General features: G+C 45.6%; 1 protein-coding gene across 2 annotated transcripts; it reads right to left on the bottom strand.

Moving 5' to 3' along the window:
* Nucleotides 1-12,574: 12,574 nt before the first annotated feature.
* On the bottom strand, nt 12,575-25,750 carry GET1 (guided entry of tail-anchored proteins factor 1). Of its 2 annotated transcripts, none has more exons than XM_036119150.2 (5): nt 25,549-25,750; nt 18,133-18,298; nt 16,997-17,064; nt 15,087-15,201; nt 12,575-13,570 (listed from the first exon to the last, which is right to left on the bottom strand). In XM_036119150.2, the coding sequence occupies exons 1-5, from the start codon at nt 25,648-25,650 to the stop codon at nt 13,497-13,499; spliced, it is 525 nt and encodes a 174-aa protein (XP_035975043.1). In that variant the 5' UTR covers nt 25,651-25,750; the 3' UTR covers nt 12,575-13,496. The 2 variants fall into 2 exon arrangements, with proteins under 2 accessions (XP_035975043.1, XP_077928139.1); XM_078072013.1 differs by lacking the exon at nt 25,549-25,750 and adding an exon at nt 18,479-18,590.
* Nucleotides 25,751-25,972: the final 222 nt, after the last annotated feature.

The raw sequence follows: 25,972 nt of genomic DNA on the forward strand, positions 1-25,972 counted from the left end.
TAAGCATGTTTAAAGAAATAAGTTTCTGAAAATATGAATAAAAAGAACAAGAACTCAGCATATGTGACAAAGAACTTAAAAGACGTACATATAATCATTGAATTTAAATTAACTCTATAAATGGGCTTAACAGCAGAAGAAACCAGAACACAGCAAAAAGATGGATCTAAGAAACCAGAACACAGCAAAAAGACGGATCTAAAGAAGCGATCACCATCGAAGCACAGAGAGAGAGAGGAAGTATGAGGGGAGGTTAACAGGCATTCACAGATTAAAAAGGCTGAACTAATATGTAATCTCATCTTCTGAAGAAAAAAGAAGAGAGAATGGAGCAGGGTTAAATACCTAAAGAGATAAAGGGTGAAAAATTTCCAGAACTGACAGAAGGTACCAATCCACTGATTCAGAAATCAAGCAAAATAAACAGAAATAGAAATGAAACGAAACTCACACCTGGCTAGGGCATGATGAAACTGCAGAACACCAAAGACAAAGAGAAATCTTAAGATCAACCAGACGGTAAAGGCAACGTATTGTGAAAGGAAGCACGGCACGCATCCATCACGACAGTGAAGGCAGAAAACAGTGGGGAGCCCACGGGACAGCCGTGACCTGGAACCGCACACCCTCCAACACTGCCCAGAAGAAAGAAGATGCAGGACACGTTTTCAGAGCCTCGCTAATGCGGAGATCAGCAAACCTTTTCTATAAAGGGCCAGACAGTAAATAACTGAGGCTCCACAGGCCACCTACTCTCAGTCACACCTTCGCGACACCACTGGAGCGTGAAAACAGCGGGAGACGATACGCAAACGGGCCTGGCTGGCCTCCTTCCAATACAACAAACCAAGTGCAGCCCGCTCGCCAAGTAGAGCCTGCCACCTAACTCCCGTTCTGACTGACAGACTTCAGGCAGAGGGACTGGTTTGAGATAAAAGGTCTCCTGTGCGAGCAAGAGTGGTGAGTGTGTAGTCCTAACATCGTGGTCTTACACCACCATCTCTGGTAGGGTCACACGGCTGAGGCATCATGCGTATGATGACGAGTACCTCGTGCGTCGGGAGGGAAGGACTGACGTTCTGGTGTTGGCGCTCACGCTACAGCAGAGGAGAGGAAAGCATTAACGTTAAGCATGGACAAATTTCCTAATGTTAAAACAAAAATCAAGTAACTTCAAAATTTAAGGGGGGAGAAGGATGTGGAAAAAAAAAAAAAGAAGGCGGCAATCATGAGATAATAGAAAATATGTACTGTGGGGACACCTGGGTGGCTTAGTCGGTTAAGCGGCTGCCTTCAGCTCAGGTCATGAGCCCAGGGTCCTGGGATCAAGTCCCGCATTGGGCTCCTTGCTCAGAGGGGAGCTTGCTTCTCTCTCTCTCTGCCTGCCGCTCCCCCTGCTTGTGCTCTCTCTCTCTATCTCTCTCTCTGTGTCAAATAAATAAATAAAATCTTTAAAAAAAAAAGAAAGAAAGTATGTACTGGCCTCTGCCCAGGCTCCCGGCACAGAGCTCCTGAAACCCCTGTAATTCCCTGCATGGGAGGAGCACTCGGAGCACCTTTTGTTCTGGTATTTGGTCTCTAACCCCTTCCTGACACAGGGCTCCAAAAACCCTGGTAATTTCTGGGTGATGGGCGTGTCTTTTGTTCTAACGAGGCGACTCCAGGTGGGCTCCTGGGTGGGGGCTGGTCACCGGAAAGACCACGCTGGGATTAGAAGTTTGGAACTTTCAGCCCCACCCTTATACTCTTGAGAAGGGAGAGGGGCTGAAAATGGAGTTGATGACCCACCATGCCTACCCAAGGAAACCTCCATAAAATCCCGGCAGCACGGGGTTGGGAGAGCTTCTGGGTTGAACACATGGAGGTGCGGGGAGAATGGCGTGCCTGGAGACGGCGTGGAAGCTCCACACCCCTTCCCACACACCTTACCCTAAGCATCCCCTCCATGTGCTGGTCATCGGTATCCTTTATCATATCCTTTTATAATAAACTGGCAAACAGGAAGGAAATGGCTTTCCTGAGTTCTGTGAGCTGCTCTAGCAAATTAATCAAACCTGAGGAGATCATGTGAATCCCTGACTGATAGCTGGTTGGTCAGAAGCAAAGCCCAGACCTCCCGGTAATGGGTAGCCCAGCAAATAAAAAAGCACCAGTAAAGAAAAAGATTTGAATAAGACAGTTGGTAACTCTAATCTAATGGACACATACAGAAGATAACTTCAAACTTGTATTTTTCATCACAAATGGAGGATTTACAAAAATTTTATCCTAATATATTTTAAGGTGGAGAAGAAATGGTTAAATCCTAAGCTAATTTTCCTAATATAATTCAAGAAAAAATATAAAACTGAAAAACCTCATAATCACTAAAGAAATTGAAATCAGTAGTTAATCTTTCAATAAAAATAAGAGAAAACCCAGAAGATTTTACCAACAAATTCATCATATATTCAAAGAATAACTCAGACCTTAAAGGTGGTCCAGAATATAGAAAAAGGAACATTTTCCAACTCATTCGTATGAGACTGGCATAACCTTGATAACAAAACCAGATGAGGAAAAAGACAATACTGTCCACATTCAACACTTCTATTCCACACTGTATAGAGGTTCTGGCCAGAGCAAGTAGGCAAAAATGAAATAAAAGGCATTGATTGGAAAAGAAGTAAAACTATCTCTATTCACAGATGACATGATCTTGTATATAGAAAATCCTAAGGTATCCACTAAACTACTGGAACTGATAAATGAGTTTGCAGAATACAAGATCAATGTATAAAAATCAATTTCTATATAACAATCAAATGAAATTTAAAAAATTTCACTTATAATAGCATCAAAAAGAAAATACTTATGAATAAATTTAACAAAGGAAATAGAAAATATCATCTGAAAACCACAGAGCGTTGTTGAAAGAAATTGAAGATCAAAATAGCTTGAAAGACAGCCCATGTTCATGGATTGGAAGACCTAATACTGTTAAGAGGGCAATACTCCCCAAGCTGACAAATTCAACACAATCCCTATCAGAATCCCAGCTAACTTCTTTGTAGAAATTGAGAAGCTAATTCTAAAATTCATATGAAATTGCAGGGGACACAGAACAGCCAAAACAATCTTTAAGAAGAAACACAAAATTGGAGGATGCACACTTCCCAATTTCAAGACTTACTACAAAGCAACTGTAATCAAAACATTTTGGTATTGGTTTAAGTACAGACAGACAACGAGGTGGATGGAATAGAACTAAGAGTCCAGAAATAAACCCATGTATCTACAGTCCACTGATTTTTGACAAGGTTGCCAAGACCACTCAACGGGGAATAAACAGTCTCAACAAATGGTGCTTAAAAATCAGATATCCACGTACAAAAGAATAAAGGTGAACCCTTACCTCACTCTCTATACAAAAATTAATTCAAAGTGAATAAAAGACTTAAATGTAAAAGTTAAAACTATAAAACTCTTAGAAGAAAACATAGACATAAATCTCTGTGACCTTGGATTTGGCAACGGATTCTTAGATATGACACCGAAAGCACAAGCAACAACAAAAATATTGGCAAAAGCTACACAATATTCATTCAACTTAAGAATGAACTCTCAGGCAGGAGTCAATATTGAGTGTTGAAAGAGGGATGCAGGAGAAGAGGAAAGGATGGTGGAGGAGCAGGGAACCCTATTCCAACTGGTCCCCGGAATTGAGCTGGATATCTACCAGACCACTCTGAGCACCCACAAAACCAGCCTGAGATGGAAGAAGATCTGGATCTCTACAAACAGAATATCGCAGGCGGTTGGTTCCAAGGTACGAAGCGGGGAGCCGTGATTCCGCGGGCAGATATCGGAGGATAAACGGCAGCGGGAGGGAGCCTGGCCGTGGGGATCCTACACCGCCGGTGAGCGACAGCCTCGCGCGCTGCGGACGGGCACAGACTCGCAGACCGGTAGTGGCGGGGAAAGGACTTTAGGGCAGCCCCCGGGGCGGAAACCCAGAGGGTGGGGTCGCGCGTGGGAACTGGGAGCAGCTGGCGGTTCTGGAAGCACAAAGGGCAGAGACATGCCCCGACCTGGAGGCAGGACTGGGGGCGCTGCGGAGGGGCGCACAACCCAGGATGCTGCAGTTTATAGCAGCACGGACAGAAACGGAGACGGTGTGGCCTGGAGAGCTCACGGAAGAACAGACTGCGGTCTCTCTGCTCTGAGACAGAGGGCTGGAAACGGTCTCTTCTGCTCTGACTCATGGAAGAGACGTGGAAAGCCGCCAGGGAAAGCTGCCAGAGAACAAAAGCCCCAAAAAACCGGTTCCCACTGAGCCAAACCCCCGCCACAGGGGTCAGGGCAGCTCCGCCCAAACAGGGTTGCCTGAGTAACAGCGTGGCAGGCCCCTCCCCCAGAAGACAGGCTGGGAGAACAAGAGGCCAGCAACCCTAAGGTCCCAAGAAAACAGGTGCATCTTGCTGGGTTCTGGTCAATAATTTGGACTCTATACATTCCCTCAACCACCCATCAACAGTATGACTAGGAGGAGGAGCCCCTAAAACAGAAAAGACTCAGAGATTATGACTTATGCTGCAGATTTACAAATGGATGCAGATATAACCAAGATGTCAGAGATGGAATTCAGGCTAGCAATTGTGAAGACAATGGCTAGAATGGAGAAATCAATTAATGGCAACATAGAGTCTCTAAGGGCAGAAATGAAAGCTGAATTGGCAGAACTTAAAAATGCTATCAATGAGATCCAAACTAATCTAGATAATCTAACAGCTAGGGTAAGTGAGGCAGAAGAACGATTAGTGACCTGAAGACAATTTAATAGATAAAAAGGGAAAAGAGGAGGCCAGGGAAAAACAACTCAGAATCCATGAAAATAGAATCAGAGAAATAAGTGACACCATGAAGCGTTCCAATGTCAGAATAATTGGAATCCCGGAGGGAGTGGAGAGAGAGAGAGGGCTAGAAGATGTATTTGAGCAAATTGTAGCTGAGAACTTCCCTAATCTGGGGAATGAAACAAACATTTGTGTCCTAGAGGCAGAGGGGACCCCTACCAAGATCAAGGAAAACAGGCCAACACGCCGGCATGTAAAAGTAAAACTTGCAAATCTTAGAACCAAGGAAACCATCTTAAGGGCCGTTAGGGGGAAGAGATTCCTTATGTACAGTGGGAGGAACATCAGAATAACGTCAGACCTGTCCACAGAGACCTGGCAAGCCAGAAAGGCCTGGCAAGACATATTTAGAGTACTAAATGAGAGGAACATGCAGCCAAGAATACTTTATCCGGCAAGGCTGTCATTTAGAATGGATGGAGAGATGCAGAGCTTCCACGACCGGCAGAAGCTGAAAGAATATGTGACCACTAAGCCAGCCCTGCAAGAAATATTAAGGGGGGTTCTATAAAAGGAGAAATACCCCAAGAATGATATACAACAGAAATTTACAGGGGCAATCTATAAAAACAAGGTCTTCACAGGCAACATGATGACAATTAATCCATATCCTTCAATAATCACTCTTAACGTGAATGGCCTAAATGCTCTCATAAAACGGCACAGGGTTGCAGATTGGATAAGAAGACAGGACCAATCCATATGCTGTCTACAAGACAGGTTCATTTTGAACCTAAAGATACATCCAGACTGAAAGTGAAGGGATGGAGATCCATCTTCCATGCCAATGGACCTCAAAAGAAAGCTGGGAGAAAAAAAACAAAAAACAAAAAACAAACGAAAAACAAAAAACAAACAAAAAAATAAATAAAAAAATAAAAAAATAAAACAAAATAAAATAAAAAGAAAGCTGGGGTAGCAATTCTTATATCAGACAAATTAGATTTTAAACTAAAGTCTGTAGTTAGAGACACAGAAGGACACTATATCATTCTTAAAGGGTCTATCCAACAAGATCTAACAATTGTAAATACCTATGCCCCCAACATGGGAGCAGCCATCTACATAAGCCAACTGTTAACCAAAATAAAGAGTCATATTGATAACAATACGTTAATTGTAGGAGACCTCAGTACTCCACTCTCAGCAATAGACAGATCATCTAAGCAGAAAATCAACAAGGAAACAAGAGCTTTGAATGATACACTGGACCAGATGGACCTCATAGATACTTACAGAACATTCCATCCTAAAACAACAGAATACTCATTCTTCTCGAGTGCACATGGAACTTTCTCCAGAATAGACCACATACTGGATCACAGATCAGGTCTCAACCGATACCAAAAGACTGAGATTATTCCCTGCATTTCTCAGACCATAATGCTTTAAAACTGGAACTCAATCACAAGAAAAAATTTGGCAGAAATTCAAACACTTTGAAGCTAAAGACCACTCTGCTCAAGAATGTTTGGGTCAACCAGGAAATCAAAGAAGAACTTAAACAATTCAAAGAAACCAATGAGAACGAAAACACATCGGTCCAAAACCTATGGGATACTGAAAAGGTGGTCCTAAGGGGGAAATACATAGCCATCCAAGCTTCACTCAAAAAATAGAAAAAGGGGCACCTGGGTGGCTCCGTCACTAAGCGTCTGCCTTCGGCGCAGGTCATGATCCCAGGGTCCTGGGATCGAGCCCCACATCGGGCTCCCTGCTCAGTGGGAAGCCTGCTTCTCCCTCTCCCACTCCCCCTGCTTGTGTTCCTGCTCTCACTATCTCTCTCTCTGTCAAATAAATAAATGGAATATTAAAAAAAAAAAAAGGTTTGAAAAAAGAAAAAAATAAAAATAAAAATAAATAGAAAAGTCCCGAATTCACCAACTAACTCTACACCTTAAAGAACTAGAGAAAAAGCAACAAACGATGCCTAAGCCACACATTAGAAGAGAAATAATTAAGATTAGAGCAGAGATCAATGAATTAGAAACCAGAAACACAGTAGATCAGATCAACGAAACTAGAAGCTGGTTCTTTGACAGAATTAATAAGATTGATAAACCACTGGCCAGACTTATCCAAAAGAGAAGAGAAAGGACCCAAATTAATAAAATTATGAATGAAAGGGGAGAGATCACGACTAACACCAAGGAAATAGAAACAATTATTAGAAATTATCAACAACTATATGCCAATAAACTGAGCAATCTGGATGAAATGGATGCCTTCCTGGAAACCTATAAACTGCCAAGACTGAAAGAGGAAGAAATTGACAACCTGAATAGGACAATAACCAGTAACGAGATTGAAGCAGTGATCAAAAACCTCCCAAAAAACAAGAGTCCAGGGCCTGATGGATTCCCTGGGGAATTCTACCAAACATTCAAAGAAGAAATAATACCTATTCTCCTGAAGCTGTTTCAAAAAATAGAAACAGAAGGAAAACTTCCAGACTCATTCTATGAGGCAAGCACTACCTTAATCCCCAAACCAGGCAAAGACCCCATCAAAAAGGAGAATTTCAGACCGATATCCCTGATGAATATGGATTCCAAAATCCTCAACAAAATCCTAGCTAATAGGATCCAACAATACATTAAAAGGATCATCCACCATGACCAAGTGGGATTTATACCCGGGATGCAAGGGTGGTTCAACATTCACAAATCAATCAATGTGATAGAACACATTAATAAGAGGAGGGAGAAGAACCATATGGTCCTCTCAATCAAGGCAGAAAAAGCATTTGACAAAATACAGCATCCTTTCCTGATTAAAACTCTTCAGAGTATAGGGATAGAGGGAACATTCTTCAAGTTCATAAAATCCATCTATGAAAAACCCACAGCGAATATCATCCTCAACGGGGAAAAGCTGAGAGCCTTGCCCTTAAGATCAGGAACATGTCAAGGGTGCCCACTCTCGCCACTATTGTTCAACATCGTATTAGAAGTCCTAGCAACAGCAATCAGACAACAAAAAGAAATAAGAGGTATTCAAATTGGCAAAGAAGAAGTCAAACTCTCTCTTTTCGCAGATAACATGACACTTTATGAGGAAAACCCAAAAGACTCCACCCCCAAATTACTAGATCTCATCCAGCAATTCAGTAATGTGGCAGGATACAAAATCAATGCACAGAAATCAGTTGCTTTCTTATACACTAACAACGCAACTGTTGAAAGAGAAATTAAAGAAACGATTCCATTTACAATAGCACCAAAAACCGTAAGATACCTCGGAATAAACCTAACCAAAGAGGTAAAGGATCTATACTCTAGGAACTACAAAACACTCATGAAAGAAATTGAAGAAGACACAAAAAGATGGAAAAACATTCCATGGTCATGGATCGGAAGAATAAACATTGTTAAAATGTCTATACTACTCAGAGCAATCTATACCTTCAATGCCATCCCGATCAAAATTCCAATGACATTTTTCAAAGTGCTGGAACAAACATTCCTAAAATTTGTATGGAATCAGAAAAGACCCCGAATCGCCAAGGAAATGTTGAAAAAGAAAAACAAAGCTGGGGGCATCACAGTGCCAGACTTCAAGCTCTATTACAAAGCAGTGATCACCAAGACAGCATGGTACTAGCACAAAAACAGACATACAGACCAATGGAGCAGAATAGAGAACCCAGATATGGACCCTCAACTCTATGGTCAAATAATCTTTGACAAAGCAGGAAAAAATACACAATGGAAAAAAAAGACAGTCTTTTCAATAAATGGTGCTGGGAAAATTGGACAGCCACATGCAGAAGAATGAAACCTGACCATTCTCTAACACCATTCACAAAGATAAACTCAAAGTGGATGAAAGACCTCAATGTGAGACAGGAATCCATCAAAATCCTAGAGGAGAACATAGGCAATAACCTCTTTAACATCGGCCACAGCAACTTCCTTCAAGATACATCTCCAAAAGCTAGTGAAACAAAAGCAAAAATGAACTTTTGGGACTTCATCAAGATAAAAAGCTTCTCCACAGCAAAGGAAACAGTCAACAAAACAAAGAGGCAACCCACAGAATGGGAGAAGATATTTGCAAATGACACTACAGATAAAGGGCTGGTATCCACGATCTATAAAGAACTTCTCAAACTCAACACCCAAAAAACAAATAATGAAGTCAAAAAATGGACAGAAGACAGGAAAAGACACTTCTCTGAAGAAAACATACAATTGGCTAACAGACACATGAAAAAATGTTCATCATCATTAGCCATCAGGGAAATTCAAATTAAAACCACACTGAGATACCACCTTACACCAGTTAGAATGGCAAAAATTGACAAGGCAAGAAACAACAAATGTTGGAAAGGTTGTGGAGAAAGGGGAACCCTCTTACACTGTTGGTGGGAATGAAAGTTGGTACAGCCACTTTGGAAAACAGAGTGGAGGTGCCTCAAAAAATTAAAAATAGAGCTACCATATGACCCAGCAATTGCACTACTGGGTATTTACCCCAAAGACACAGATGTAGTGAAAAGAAGGGCCATATGCACCCCAATGTTCATAGCAGCAATGTCCACAATAGCCAAACTGTGGAAAGGGCTGAGATGCCCTTCAACAGATGAATGGATAAAGAAGATGTGGTCCATATATACAGTGGAATATTATTCAGCCATCAGAAAGGATGAACACCCAACTTTTACATCAACATGGATGGGCCTGGAGGAGATTATGCTAAGTGAAATAAGTCAAGCAGAGAAAGTCAATTATCACATGGTTTCACTTATTTGTGGAACATAAGGAATAGCATGGAGGACATTAGGAGAGAGAAGGGAAAAATGAAGGGGGGAAAATCGGAGGGAGAGATGAACCATGAGAGACGATGGACTCTGAGAAACAAACAGGGTTTTAGAGGGGAGGGAGGTGGGGGGATGGGTTAGCCTGGTGATGGGTATGAAGGAGGACACGTACTGCATGGAGCACTGGGTGTTGTACGCAAACAATGGATCGTGGATCACCACATCAAAAACTAATGATGTATTGTATGGTGACTAACATAACATAATAAAATAAAATTAAAAAAAAAAGAAAGAAAGCGGGATGCATACTCTTTACATGCCAAATATGCAAGTAGAAAAGCTAACCCACACCAACAAGAAGAGAGCCCCGAGAGAGGATGGCATCCACACTAGTGTGCAAACCAGCAACACACACAGCTTTGAATCTGCCACACCACCAAAGGGCTCTGCCGTGAAGGACTTACAAGAGAAGAGCATCCTAGAAAATTCTAGTATCTGTTCATTGGTAATGCCTCAACTATGAAGAAAATATACTCCCTGGGAAAGACTTACATGGCCCTAGTGGAAAGCCATTATGTGATTTTCTTTTTTAAGTTAAATATTCCTGGATACTGACTTAAGACACGCTGGGAAGGGGATAAAAAAGCCTAAGGGACAGTCTCTGGCAGCACTGAAAACCCTGTATCACACACACACACACAAAAGCATCTAAAACATTAGGAACAAAACCACACAACAGCAGACACCCCACATCAATACAAAACCGGTTGACAAATCAGTCACAGAGATACTATGTAAGGTTCAACGAGGAGGGGAAGAAAAAAGAAATCACTATCATCTAAGATGATTAAGAGAGGGCTTCACACATTGCAAGGGGGGCTCAGCACACACACAGATTGCAGGGGAGGCTCAGCACACACACACACAGATTGCAGGGGAGGCTCAGCACACACACACACAGATTGCAGGGGAGGCTCAGCACACACACACACAGATTGCAGGGGAGGCTCAGCACACACACACACACACACACACAGATTGCAGGGGAGGCTCAGCACACACACACACAGATTGCAGGGGAGGCTCAGCACACACACACACTGATTGCAGGGGAGGCTCAGCACACACACACACAGATTGCAGGGGAGGCTCAGCACACACACACACACACACACACAGATTGCAGGGGAGGCTCAGCACACACACACACAGATTGCAGGGGAGGCTCAGCACACACACACACAGATATGCAGGGGAGGCTCAGCACACACACAGATTGCAGGGGAGGCTCAGCACACACACACACAGATTGCAGGGGAGGCTCAGCACACACACACACAGATATGCAGGGGAGGCTCAGCACACACACAGATTGCAGGGGAGGCTCAGCACACACACACAGATTGCAGGGGAGGCTCAGCACACACACAGATTACAGGGGAGGCTCAGCACACACACACACAGATTGCAGGGGAGGCTCAGCACACACACAGATTGCAGGGGAGGCTCAGCGCGCGCGCACGCGCACACACACACACACACACACACACTGCCCCCACTGAGAGCTGCACGTGTAAGAGAAACCATGGGACACCAGAGTGCCTGGCCAGCTCAAGGGAGAGTGAACTAGCTGACTAGCGTTATGCCTCCTTGTGGCGGCAACAGAAGCGTATTAACCCCATACAACAGTGTCTGTGGGGGTTTGTGTATAAAGATCTCCCTGCTTGATTTACCATACACGTAAAGCAAACAAAATTGGCATAAGGAGAACTTTAGATATATTAAATCAAAGAGGTGTCTATCTTCACGTAAAGCCATCAACTATATCCAGTATTTTTTCACAGAAACCCAAAACCTATCGCTATCCATACGTAAATAGGAAAGTTAAAGCACGAACGTTAACACCAACAATCCCAATCCTGTGGGTACGGGAGACTTTGCTTCCTTGCTTCCAAGTAGGAATTAAAAAAAAAAAAACACAGCAAACAGTTACCATTTTTTTATGTGTTACTTTTATAAAAAAATTTTTATTTTAGAAATGCACACAATTTTTCATTTACATATGGGATATCGCTGGAAGAATCATAAGAAAACGGTAACAGAAGATGGGGTGACACGATGGTCAAGGGTCAGATCTACCTCCCACCGTATCCCTTTCTGCAGCTTTTGAATCCAGTACCATGTTTATTATCTATTTAAGAACAATACCATTTCTGAAAACCCACAGTGACGTAAAACCTGAAGGATACTTACGTGCCCCTCGCGTCGGCCCTGCCAGCTGCTGCCGCGTGTGGCAAGATCCCCAGCTAACCGTGCGTCTTCTCCCCTGGCCGCTGTGAGCTCTGTCGAAGCCTTGAGTGTGAACTGAAAGAACGGGTCTTTAGGAGATCCAGAAGGCTCTCGTCAGGGAGACTGGACGCGGACAGTGAGCCAAGGATGTCCCCGGGCAGGCCGTGCGTGGCCACCGAGCGTTCACCGCGCACCGGGCCCCTGATGCGGGCACCTGGGCCTGGGCCCCGCAGCTTCCCCGTGCCACCGCCTCTGCCTCCTCAGGCGGCCCTCCCAGCCTCGGTGGCCCGGGTCCGCCCTCTGATGCTTTTGCTCTAAGTGCTCCCGTGACTCCTGCTGCGATCCTCTCTTAAAGCTAAGTCAACCTGGGCGGGGGCGTCTGAACTAAAGCACCACAGCATTTCTCCAGTACAAGGCATGGAATTAACAACGAGCTGCTTATTAGACCACTACAGAACTCAAGAATACAAATATGACAAGGACGATATGACCTTTTAAAAACCAGTGACAGAATTTAGCTTTACGGGGCTGTGGCCAAGCAAAGTTAACAGTTAAAGTCCTCTGTCACTTGTCAGTTACAAACTGGTCATAGCAAGTAGGCGGGCTGTAAGGAAGAACAGTCACACAAGCCCTTGCAAAAATTTTAATTATGAAAGTGTTTTACATGGGGAAACCAGACTTACTGTGGTGATCATTTACAGTGTATACAAATATCAAATCACTACGTTGTAGTCTTCAAACTAATATAATGTTATCTGTCATTTAGAACTCAAAAAAAAAAGCAACACAACAGTAAAAAAAAAGTGTTTTGAAAAATGTATCCACTCATTTTAATTTAATCAGAATTCCTAGTTTGTTTTTTAACTTTGTTCCATTCTACAGAGCATAAATATTAAATGCTTATAAAACACACTTCATTTGAAATGCTTTAAATATAAAACACACAATTCAAGCATAAAACAATGCATTATGATCCCATGAATACATTTACAAAACACAGTAACGAAAAGTTAACAACTTCAAACAAGTAGATAATCCTATACGCAGGCTCCCGTATGACCTTTTAAACAGAGGATGAAAACCACACAAGCGATGTCAATTAGTGTTATTCTTTTAGTAGGACTACGGGAGACTTCAAACTCTGGTAGTGGTATTAAAATTAAATCGCTTTCTAATCTGGATCAAAAATAGTGCTAAGTCTTTTTAAAGTACTTAAGTTAGAAAATTTTGACTTCCCAGTTGGCAATGTGACCTCTGAGGGACGCCAATGGTGCACAGCGCCAGTAACGTGCCGCCAAGGCCCCTTCTTGGGACCAACCCGGGGCTTGCTGGCCGGGTCACACGTGGGAGAGCCTGGCCTTCCAGCTCGGTGACAAGTGTACAAAATCAGGACTCTCGTATCTCACATAAAATCCAAGAACAAACACATTCAACAAAAAAACTAACCTGTGTGCTTTTATTTCCTTAAAAAAAAAAAAGTATCAATCAGATTTGTAACCTCCTCAGCGGAAATCCACTCCCTAAAATGTCACAGTTGCATCTGTCTTCTTTCAGCTGAAAGGGTGAAGCACAATCGCCACAACCTTGTTACAGACTAAAATCCAACAGGTAATCCCAACGCCACCTGGAAGTACAGAAGCTCACCGTCAGAGGGCATGCCAACAGTCCCGCCTGCATTTCCTGCCTCTGCTACCCTGAACTCACAGGAAGTCGACCCTTTTGCAGCAGCGCTCGGCTAAGCCAGCCTAGGTGTGTGCTTCCTGGATTCAGATTCAGCAGGCCTCCTCCTGAGTCACAGGGCTGCCCTCCTTACTGAACAGGAATCACACAGAACAGCTACCGCAGATGTGCATTGTTATGTATGATATTAACAAACGGTAAAACCGCCCAGTAAGACTGTTTTTCCTTCTCAAAAAAGCATTATGAACACAGACAGCAGTGCCTACCCATGCCTTTCTTGCCCAGCTGGTGATGGAGAAACAGGAAGTCAGGCAGCAGGAGTGGCTGATGGCCCTCTGGATGCCCGGAAGGGCGTCCTCACGCTCTCCTGCTCAGCAGCACTGACAGCCCACGGGCACGGTGCCCACAAGGTTGGGTGGGGGGAGGAGGGGGCAGGGTAGAGGGCGTGGTGAAACTGGGATCTCTGAAACACTCACTCCTCTTCACTCAGTAATTCATCTCCAGCAACAGATCACAACCAAAGGCTGAATGACAGGGATGTGTGCGGCATGCAGCATTATTCCTGATAGTAAGGACTTAGGACCTAAATATGTATCTTTTATCAGGGGAATTAGTAAATCATGATATATCCCAATGAAGAGCAAGTTATTCAAAATTTCTTAAAAAGTTTAATGATATGGGAAAGGGTTTACAATATAAAGTAAAAAGGGGTCTAAAACTGTATGTGCCAGATGATCTTAGTTGTATAAAATAAATGGAAAAAAAGAGTGGAAAAACATACCACAAAGTTAAGAGAGGTTATCTACAGCTTATGAGATGTTTTTAAATTGTTCTTATATCTCTAATCATTCTACAATGATATGTACCATTTTTTTTTTAAAGATTTTATTTATTTATTTGAGAGAGAGAGAAAGAGCATGAGCAGGGAGGACAGGGAGAAGCAGGCTCCCCCCTGAGCAGGGAGCCCAATGGGGGACTCGATCCCAGGACCCTGAGAACATGACCTGAGCCGAAGGCAGCCGCTTAACCGACTGAGCCACCCAGGCGCCCAATATGTACTACTTTTAACACCCAAAGGATATTATTACCTTTCAGAAATAAAAGAATGACCAATAGCAGTACATGCTGGAGAGAGGCCAAGCAAAAGAAACGAAGAGAGGTCACAGAACCTAGGAACTAGAGATCGGGGTTTCACTGAACAGGGTATCAGACAAGGTATGGGCTGACATTCTGCAAGCAGACCCAGGGTGAACTCCAGCTCTGCTACTTAACATTTCAGTGACACTGGACAAGGTAAGTAACTTCTCTAGCCCTATTTCTTCACCGTGAGCCTTGTGCAAGGCCAAGACAAAGTACTGCTCACTAGTCAATGGATGAGCTTGGGTTCCTTCACCTTGTACCCTACACGTCTACAGAAGCCTATCCGTATTCTTCTGCTCTGGTTTCCAGAAACTTCTTACCTGCTACTCTAGTCGGAAATGCTACCAGGCGGTCTAGCGGAGTGATCCACTTGCTCGGTACCACAGCTACGGGGACTGAGTAGTACTTCCAGATGAGCGACACCATCAGGGCAGCCTGCGAAGACAGTGCTGGTGAGTGCAGCAACCCGCCGGCCACACGCCCAGTAACCAAGGAGGAAGAGAGACGGGCAAACACTAAGGAAACTCTCCAAACTGGTGACTTCAAGCCCCACCAATCCAGTCCTTGCAGGACACAGACACATCCACACAGCCACTAATTTGCTGGCACCCCGAAACAGAGTGTCTAATTAAAGACTAGTTCACGGGGCGCCTGGGTGGCTCAGTCATTAAGTGTCTGCCTTCGGCTTGGGTCACGATCCCAGGGTCCTGGGATCGAGCCCCACGTCGGGCTCCCTGCTCAGCGGGAAGCCTGCTTCTCCCTCTCCCCCTGCTTGTGTTCCCTCTCTCGCTGTGTGTCAAATAAATAAATAAAATCTTTAAAAATAAATAAATAAATAGAGACTAGTTCCCAGGACACCTAGAACACACTGCTGCCAAGTGGGGTAGCCTTCTTAGTGAATTGCTATTTTACTGTTTTAATCTGAATAATAAATATACACTATTAAATTAGCTGATAAATTAACCAAGGTCTCCTATAACAAAGGTATTCTTTTCTCACTGAGCATCTCCTTCAAGTAGCTAGCCTACGATAAGTACACCCTATTAGTGACAAAAGCAATCCCTACCCGGACAGTGAGAAGCACTTTCCACGTCTGCATGCCGCGCAACAAGCAATGACCCAAACTGACCATCTTAGAAAATACAACGTCTAAATAAGCTTCTCTCACTTCCCCGCAGGCTCCCCAAACTGCACTGGAATAAAGGCAATACGAAAGAGCCCCAGAGAAGCTATTCCAGCATTCATGTGCTAAAAAACCCCCATGTTTCACAACGCAAGAGACTTTCTTGGAACCCTCGTGCACTGCTGGTGGGAATGCAAGCTGGTGCAGCCCCTGTGGAAACAGTACGGACGTTCCTCAGAAAGTTAAAGATAGAAATACCATAGGACCCAGTCATTCTCCTACTGAGTATTTGCCCAAAGAAAACAAAAACACTCATTTGAAAAGATACATGCACCCCTATGTTTATTGCAGCATTACTTACAGTAGCCAGGACATGGAAGCAGCCCAAGCGTCCATCGATAGATGGACGGACAAAGATGAGGTGGTGTATTTACATATATTTACACACATACGTACACACACAGTGGACTACTACTCAGCCACTAAAAGGGATGAGATCTTGCTGTTTGTAACATGGGTGGATCTAGAAGGTATAATGCTATGTGAAATAAGTCAGAGAGCAAGACAAATACATTTTTTAGACAAATCTAAAAAATGAAACGAATAAACAAAAAGCAGACCTATAAATACAGAGAACAAACTGATGGTTGCCAGAGGGAAGAGCAGTAGAGGGATAGTAGATAAAGGAGACTAAGAGGTACAAACTTCCCGTTCCAAAGTAAGTAAGTCATGGAGATGAAAAGTACAGCAGAGGAAATGGAGTCAATGACATCGTAACCACGCTGCACGATGAGGGGTGGTGATTACACTTATCGTGGTGAGCACTGAGCAACAGAGAACTGCTGATTCATCATGTTGTACACCTGAAACTAACAGGACACTGTACCTTACCTGTACTTCAAATTAAAACCAGAGAGAGAGAAAGGCTTTCTTTTAGCCTAACTTATGAACGCACAGCGTTCGGTTCCATGCCCACCGGAGAGCACAGCACAGCCGCGGGAAGTGGAAAAGCCTGAACTCTGGACCTGGATTCTGGGGGCCACAGGGCCCTGGAGGACAGTCCGTTATCAACTTTAAAGACCCCAGGTAACACAATAGTATACTTACTTGCAATACATAGAAGGCAACACTTATAACCCATTTTATCTTGGCCAATTGAGCTGTCCGAGCTTTCACTGAAAGGAAAAACAGGATGAAATCATTGTATCAGTCCTGAAGAGAAAGGAAAATATTCAAATACACAGAAATGTTATTCTCCTCTTATAAAATATCTTCTAATCATGTTGTGTAGCATTTGCTCAGTATATTTAGAAAATATAAAACAGAATTTCTTAAAAGCCACACATGATGCCATTCATTAAAATAGTCACGCACATATTGTAAGATTTGAAGCTTTAATTTTGAACACCCTTAAAACTATCCGTCTACACCAGAGATTCTTTTTATAGTGTACTTACCAACAGGACTACGTTTGCTTCCCAGGTCTCCCTGTCTACACAGTACATTAACCCACACGTGGGAGCCTAGCTTTTCCTGGGCCTGGGGGACCCTCCATATGTCTTACTAGCCTGGAGAAAGCGGTCTCACTGTGCGAGTTCCCAGCACGTGGGTGGAAATGTCTTCATCACAGAAGACTGTTAGGGACGGTGGCGACCACAGCAATGAACAAGACCTGATCCTGACCCTGTCAGTCTATTCTCGGATAAGGACACTCTGGGCACGTTGGAGAGCGTTCACAAAAGCCCTTGGGCATCGACTGTGACACTTTCTCTAGGCTTATCTTGAAAAGTGTTGAGGGACGCCTGGGTGGCTCAGATGGTTAAAGCCTCTGCCTTCGGCTCAGGTCATGATCTCAGGGTCCTGGGATCGAGTCCCACATCGGGATCTCTGCTCAGCGGGGAGCCTGCTTCTCCCTCTGCCGCTCCCCCTGCTTGTGCTCGCTCGCTCTCTCTCTCTCTGACAAATAAATAAAATCTTAAAAAAAAAAAGAAAGAAAGAGAAGCGTTTAATTTGAAAATGTCTACCTACAGAAACAGAAGAAAAGCTAAGAGGATGTTGTTTCTGTGTTTAGGAAGCAAAGGTTCACCAGCAAATAAAGAGAAAGTAATCATGACTACTGAGTTTCTTCTGGACAAACATTGAGAACATCTAAGAATCAAAGCATATATCCTACCAATCTTATAAAAAGACTTCTCTATTCGTCAGCCCCCATGAAGCTTTCCACACTACAGCGAAACCAGTACCGTGAGTTTTAAGCTTATCCGTCATCTTGTTGATCTTTCTCTCTAGCCTGGCGTATCTGGCGAATTCATCCATCATGTTGACAGTGGAGAGCTCCTGCTTCATGTCCTGGATCTCTGCTCTCATCTGTGCCTCCTGCTCAGCATCCTTCTGCAGCAGCCTGGACATCTGGTGGAGTGGACAGCTGCGGTCAGTGCCTTCCCACAGGGGGACAACTCCCCCCCATCCTACTGCTGCCGCTTCCAGCCGGGCAGGCTGCCCTTTACCTGAACAGCCAGCCTCTGCGGCCTAGTCCTGCTGCCCTCTATGACCACCACAAAGACAAAAACTCCCTCTGATGTGACTCACCGTTCTAATTATACGTTTCCTTTTGCAGACATGCCTATGGATCGCTCCAGCACAAATGTCTGTATCTTTCACTATAACTGTAAAATTGTGATTATGAAGTGAAAACCAATTCCAGGCGTCAGTCAGGTTAACAGGACCACACATCCTCTTCCCTTCCTGAAGAATTTAGTCCTAAATTAGGTAGGCAGAGGAAGGCGGGCGGTGCTAGTGAGGAGGGGGTGGCCCAGCAGCAGGACTTAATCCCTAGCACCATCAGGAGGGCATTCCCACAGAGGGGCCCCTGGCAAGGGAGGACAGAGCCAAGCATGGTGATGTGAGCATCTCCAGAAAGGGCAGCCTGGCATAGGACGCAGAGTAAGAGGCCTACAGGATAAGAGGAAAGCACCCAGCCAACCCCAGCGACAGAGCCCAAGGGGGGCCGGCAGGCATGGGGGTAGGGCAGGAGCAGGCAGCAGTGGGGATGCGAGATCAATTACAAAGCACTGATCAAATCCAGTAAACATACTGAAAATAATGGGAGCCAGTTTTCTCACTATCAGAACAAGGGGTTAGGAATATGGAAGAACCAGAATGAATCCTGCAGTGTTGAATTAGAATTGGAGGCATGGGTGTGAACTCGCGGTTTTTGGCAGGTAGAGAAATACAGACATAAATTTTGTGAAGAGGCGCCTCTGACAGCCAGACCCCACATGGGCCGTCCCCAGATGCCACTCACCCTCACATACAACTGCGGGGACACTGGCAGGCGGGAGCCCAGGGACCAGATGGCAGTGGCCACTAGGTGGCGCCCGGCAGCCGGCCAGGATGCCTCAGGATCGCCCAACAGCAAGGGTGCGGTGAGGAGGGAGGGTGGTGGGGCGGCACCCCCCCTTCGGACCCGCCCCAAGTGAAGAGTGAACGTGCCACGGCGCCAGATGAGATGCAGTGAGAACATAACATCCCTTCTGTGACACGGGACAAAGATGTTCTAAGCATTCTGCAAACTCACTGCCCTTGCCATATTCAGAAAGGTCAGCCATACAAGTCAAGGAAATACCGGGAATCCTGCCAGACTGAAGAGACGTGGCAAGTATGTGCAATGCACAGCACTGACCGGGATCCTTTTGCTACAAAGGACCTTGAGTGGGACAAGTGAAAACAGGAGCAGGTCAGTAGGAAGGTTCCTGATGGCTGTGCTGTGGACAAGGCACCTGTTTACACAGCAATGTGTCGGGGAATGCAGGGGCTCAGGTCGACAACTTATTTTCAAATGGTTCAGGAAACAAAATCAGTTCTTTGTATTGTATGCGTACCTTTTCTGCACGTTTGTTTCAAAATTTTAAAAACAGATTAATGAAAAAAGATGAAAGGGGATAATGTATGTAAGTGTACGGGCACATAGCAAGTGCACAATAATTGAGTTTGTCCCTCCAGCTTGGGGTCCCCTCTGCACAATAGGGCAACTCTTCAGATAGAGCCGGGGAGCCACGCCCCATCACGGGTCTCCCGGGGCGTCTGCGCAAGTGCGGGGTCCTGGGACACCCTCTGAGGTGGCATTCTCTAGCGCCTGCACAATGAAGCCCTTTTCGTGGGGACAGAGGTCTCTCAAGGGCACCTGCACAAAGCACAGTGTGTTTGCCCCTGCGCATCTTCCTGCAGGCTTCACGCCAAGAGTAGGGGTCTTCAAACCCAGCTCTGTCTTCGTCCCCTCTGCCCTAGCCTGACCCCTACCCAACACTTGAACTAAAGGACATATATACTCCAACCTGATCCACCCTAGAGACAAAAATAGGAATGGGCCAAATTTTCTTTAGAAAATCACAGAATCATCTTTCAGAGCAAGAGTCTATAGATGTTGCTTAGCTTTATAAATCAAGAAACAGGCACAGGGTGGGGAAATAGATTTTTTGAGGTGATAGATATATTCCTTATCTTGATTGTGATGGTGGTTACCCTATGAATAAGTAGCCCAAAACTCATCAAACTGCCCACCTACCTAGAAACAGTGAATTTCACTGAATGCAAATTACACATCAATAAACCTGACGTTTAACACTAGATCTTCAAAAGAAGAAATAGAAGCACAAGCACATTACTTAACAGTATAGAGAACACACACAAAAAATTAAAAACTGAAAAGACCAAAGATGTTTATTCAGGACTAGAAGGTGAGTGAGGGTGGGAAAATGAGCTTGTGGAGAAGTTTAGGATCTTATGGTTAAATTAGACAACTGTAGTTGGGAGGGAAAATGAATAAATTATGTCTGCAAGTACACAAAAATATTTGGAAGTGTTTAAATTTGCAAATAGGTACCTATATTAATCCAAGACCTCCTTATTAGTGACAGTTAAAATGTACTAGAACTATGAATTAAATTTTAAAATCTAATGAGATTTGAATTTAAGTGTTCTGAATATTAATTTTTCAAACAAAAATAAACCTCTGACCTCCTTATGTATTCAAAAGCACCTTCCAGGACATTAAACCTCCCACTTGACAGAAACAGATAAGCTATGTGGGGTACAGCTTTTCAAAGACCTGTAGATGGGTACACAAAGAATTCTCAAGCAGAAAACAAGTTTTTCAAAATTCTTATTAAGAGGACAGGCAGTGGAGAAAACAAGGATAGAACCAATCCTCCTTGTCACCCTTGTCCCTCAGACGCTGGCTGCCAGCCTGCATGAGCTCATAGTCTCCTACCAGACTCACCCTCAGATCCTGTCCAAGTTCCACACCCCTTTCCCAACAGACAAATGTTACGTTTTGAACTTGGAGTCACACCAGGGAAGAGTCAAACTCCACTCCACCACTCAGTGGCTGGCATCTGGACTAGACCCATCTGAATTAATATATAATGACATTTAAGCCCAAAGGTTCGTCCCTCCTGAAACACAGGGGGCACCAGGGGAATGACATGCTGGGGTTGCCCACTTAGATGTGTCCCTAATACTGGCGACGCACTGCTCATCCCGAGAAGGGACCAAGACTCCTGCGAAGCTGCAGACCCACATGAGGGCCCCCAGTCTGGAGCCCTCCTCACAGCACTGGTCCTGCGCACCTGGACGACCCCATCCACGAGGCCCCAACTGCGCATGTGCACTCAACCCCCCCTGCCCCCTCAATTACCCCCACGACTAATACTCGCGGGCCATCCTCACGCCTGGTGGTCCACAGAGGAACTCACGAGGCGAGTGTGCTCCCTGGAAAGGGGGAGGGTCTCAGGAAGGCCCCTACAGCAGCAGGCAGGTCCTACAGTGTCTGTCCCTGGCCTCAGAGGCCTGGGCCCCCACAAGGAAAGGGAGGCGGCCACTTTTCAGAGCAGAAAATGAAGGGAATTTCAAAGTCATCAAATATGAAAATGGCAGTCACCCCACAAGCCAGATCCCAGAGGGCAGCCTGCGCCGGGCCCAAGCCCAGGGTCTGCAAAGCGGGGTGCCCCGGAAGGGAGGGGCTATTACACCAGCGCAGCACCCACTCTCAGCCACGTCAATCCTGGGGCGCCTGCGTAGTGCGCCTCCCTACACCCCGCCTCCCACCGGAGTCCCCGGGGCGCATGCGCAGTGCACACAGCTCGCCAGGACGCTCGCTCTGCCCTCTGCCACTGCTAGGCCTGGGGCGCCTGCGCGGGGCGCCTGCGCAGTGCGCCTCCCTACACCCGCGCGCAGGGGTGCTCCCAGGGGCATCTCTGTCTCCCTCTTCCTCTGCCTTTGGCTGAAGAAAGTCCTGGGTCACCTATTAAATGAACTAGGCCCTCTCATCCATATGCCCTGTGACCAGCTTCAAGAGAATTAAGAACTCTCAGGAAAATTCCAACCAAGTCAACACCAGGGACTGGGTGTCCTCATCCAGGCCCCCATCTCTACCCACGTATTCAGCTGAGGCCCCCTCCCAGGACCCTGCAAGGCTTTGCTAGGCAGAGGACTTGTGATACTTAAGAGACTTATTCAAGGGCCTCAACCAGCCTACCTAACGGGATGGTGCGCCCCCCCGCCCTTCCTTCTAGCTGCGTGGAAAATGCTTCTGAAACACTGGCAGGAAGGCTATCTTTGACGTAGGAGGACATGGCCCATTCCCAATCAAGCTTTGTTTCTCCTCGGGAGTCTTTCCCACTTAGGTCCTCCAAAAGGGCCTGCAACAGGCAGCCTCTACTGGTCATGAAAGAACAGCATCTTACCCTAACCAGGACCAGAGCGTTCCTTACGGCTTTACACTGACCCTCACCACAAACCCAGTGACCGGGCGGTACAGATCTCTTCATTACTTTTCCCTGTTCTGCACACCAACAGTAGGGGCTGTACTCTGCTAGGGTAAGTATATGTGACGACCCTGACAAATAGCGTTACAACCAAGGGGAAACAGGTTCAAGAAAGCTAATTGGTTTGAGGTCACAGAGGTTATACAACCTGTGGGAAGCAGCACAGATTGTGAACCCATTGCTTTTTCACCTAAATGAGGAAGATCGAGGAACACAAGCCTCACGTACTTCTAGGCTGCAGCAATAACCCTTGGTGAGTGTGTCCTAGCTGCTGAGCACCAGTTTGGTGGAAGCTTGGTTAAGGAGCCTGATGGTGATAGGTCTTACTTATATCCACTAGCATACCCCAAACACACACTCCTCTTTCCCCTCTGCTAACAGGAAATTATGAGCAGCTCATAGAGGAATACAAAACTAACACAGCCTCTTTGAGCAATTTCATTTCATATAGCTCCAACAAGAGGTGAAATGGGATGGGGTACATAAGAAGAATCAAGGTAATATTCAAGAAAGATGGGCAGGCAAACCACAGAACGGGAGAAAATGTTTACAAATATATCTGGTAAGTAAACAATTCCTCACCCAACAACAACAACAAAACAAACACCCACTCACTCTCCGCTCTCAGTCCACAGAGGATGCCCTTCCCTTACGGACAAGCTCCTGATGCGCCATTAAAAAGGGGGCAAAGGACTTGAACAGACATTTCTCCAAAGAAGATATACAGACGGCCAATAAGCACATAAAATGATATTCAACATCACTATTCATTAGGAAAATGCAAATCAAAACCACAATAAGATGCCACCTCGCATCCACTGAGGATGACTATTATAAAAACAAAAACAAAACAAAACAAAATAGCAAGTGCTGGAAATTGTGGAAAAATTAGAACCTTGTATGTTGCAGGTGAGGATGCAAAATGGTGCAGCTGCTACGGAAACCGGTTGGGCAATTTCTCAAAAAGTTGAAAATAGAATACCATATTATCCAGTAATCCCACTTCCGGATGTTTACCCAAAAGTACTGAAAGCAGAGACTCGAACAGGTATTTGCACACCAGTGTTCCAGAAGCATTATTCACATAGGCAAAAAGGTGAAAACAACCCAAATGTCCATCAAAAGATGAAAGGATAAACAAAATGTGGTATACACAGACAATGAAATATTATTCAGCCTTAAAAAGGAAGGAAATCCTAACACATGCTACAACAGGGATAGACCCTGAAGGCATTATGCTGAATGAAAAGAAGCCAGGCATAAAAGGAAAAATATCGCATGATTTCACGTACATGAGATAATCAGAGTAGTAAAATTCATAGAGACAGAAAGTAGAACTGTGGTTGCCAGGACTGAGGTGAAAGAGGGATAGGGACTTACTGTTTAATGGACAGTTTCAGTTTAGGAAGATGGAAAAGTTCTGGAGATGGATGGTGGTGATGGTTGCACAACAATGTGAATTATTTAATGCAAGTGAACCATACACCCAAAAATGGTTAAAATGGTAAATTTTATGTTATGTATTATTTTACCACATTTTTTTTTAAAGGAAAAAAAAAAAGATAGGCAAAGGCCAGCTCTTCGAGGGTCTTTTATGCAATGCTAAGTATCTGGGACATCATCTTAAAGACTAAGCAGTATCCAGGGGAGAATGAGGGGTTAAGAGAGAATCTCCTATGCCTTAGTTGGGCAATGCAGGTAGAGTACAGTCCTAGAATAGAATCGTACATGAAACAGGCACTCAATGAATGCTGGTAGAATAAAGAAAGTAGAAATCCCGCCTAGTCTTAAATAACACCCCCTCCCCCATACACACCACCAATTTACATCAGGAGATAAGAGCAGGGAGAACTGCGTCTCCCCCAATAATGCTACAACGGCGTGCACCCAGTCTTTGAGGTCTTCCTGTCTGTCAGACTCCGGCTGTGGGCATAAAGGGGGCGCCCTTCCCCAGGGTACAGCTCCCTGTTTCCCACACACACCTCCAATCTACCACCACACCTGTATCCATGCTCCAACAGGCAGAGGGACAAAACTAGGAGAATCACAAACCAAGGATCAGTCTCCGCCCTAGTAGTCACTAACTGGATGACACAATGCAACTACCTGACCCTCTGAGTCAGACTCCTCCTCTGGGAGGTAAAGGGGCATGAGATGACATTCGCATCTTACAGCAGCCGTGACAACTGGACACGAGATAATGTACTCATGCCTACGCAAAACGCACGGCAGAGAGCTGCTCCCCGGTGCCCTTTGCTCTCTTGAATACAGGAAGCATGACACGGTGCCGAGATTCTGTCTGCACTGCCTCCGACCGCAAAAATGGGGGCGGCTGCACCCTGAGACCCTTCCATCTGGGACCTGGCACGGCTGGTACTCCGGCACTACGTGCAGGGAAGCCCAGGGCCTCCGGGAAACCCTGTACTCCGCGCTGCGCCAGGCTCTGGACCCCAGCAGCGAGGGCTGCTTGATTCCTCCACCGACCAGGAGCTAACGGAAATAAGTGTGGCCGGCCGGCAGAGGGGCACTGAGAACTTCCAGTCTCGGGGCTGCTGCCACGTGAAAACGTGGCCAAGTGTTGCCGGGTCATTCTTTTTTCTCCCTGAGACCCCAGAAATCCGGATTTGGGGGTAAAGCTTTGCAACTCTTAGACGCCAGCAACTAAAAACAAAACAAAACAAAACAAAACTTAAAGCAGAACGGCCCAACCAAGACGCCTCTGCTGGCGGAACCCAGCCCTCACGCGGCCAGTCTAAGACCGCCGTATCTACGCCAGGCTCGCCGGGGACCGAGGCAGCGACCCACCGGCCCCTGGAAGGCAAGGCAGCCACTTACGAAGGAGGAGAAGGACGGGAGGAGGATCCTGAGGACATTGCACCCAAACACGAAGCTGAGCACCAGCAGCCACGCCCAGCGGTCAGCCTCCGCGCCGCTCATGCCGGATGCTCCCGGTGGTGCCGGCTCCGCTAAGGTAACTCCATGGGGACCACGCCGGCGCCCACGCCGCGCGGGCGCCTGCGCAGTGAGGCCCAGCGGCCGCGGAGGCGCGCCGCCGCGCCTGCGCACTGTGCCACACTGGGCCGGGAGGCAGGGCCGTCTTTTCCTCTTGGTCATGGACGCTTTCCAGCTTACTCCTTGGCCTTTCCGGCTTCCGTAGCCTTTCCGTACCCTCCCCACCACCCCCCTGGCCGCGGTTTTCCAAGCTCCGGTGGTTGGGCTGCCACCGGCTATAGGTTTGTTGTAGCTGCGAGCCACTTGT

This window comes from Halichoerus grypus, chromosome 1, assembly GCF_964656455.1.
Source record: "Halichoerus grypus chromosome 1, mHalGry1.hap1.1, whole genome shotgun sequence".
Taxonomy (NCBI): domain Eukaryota; kingdom Metazoa; phylum Chordata; class Mammalia; order Carnivora; family Phocidae; genus Halichoerus; species Halichoerus grypus.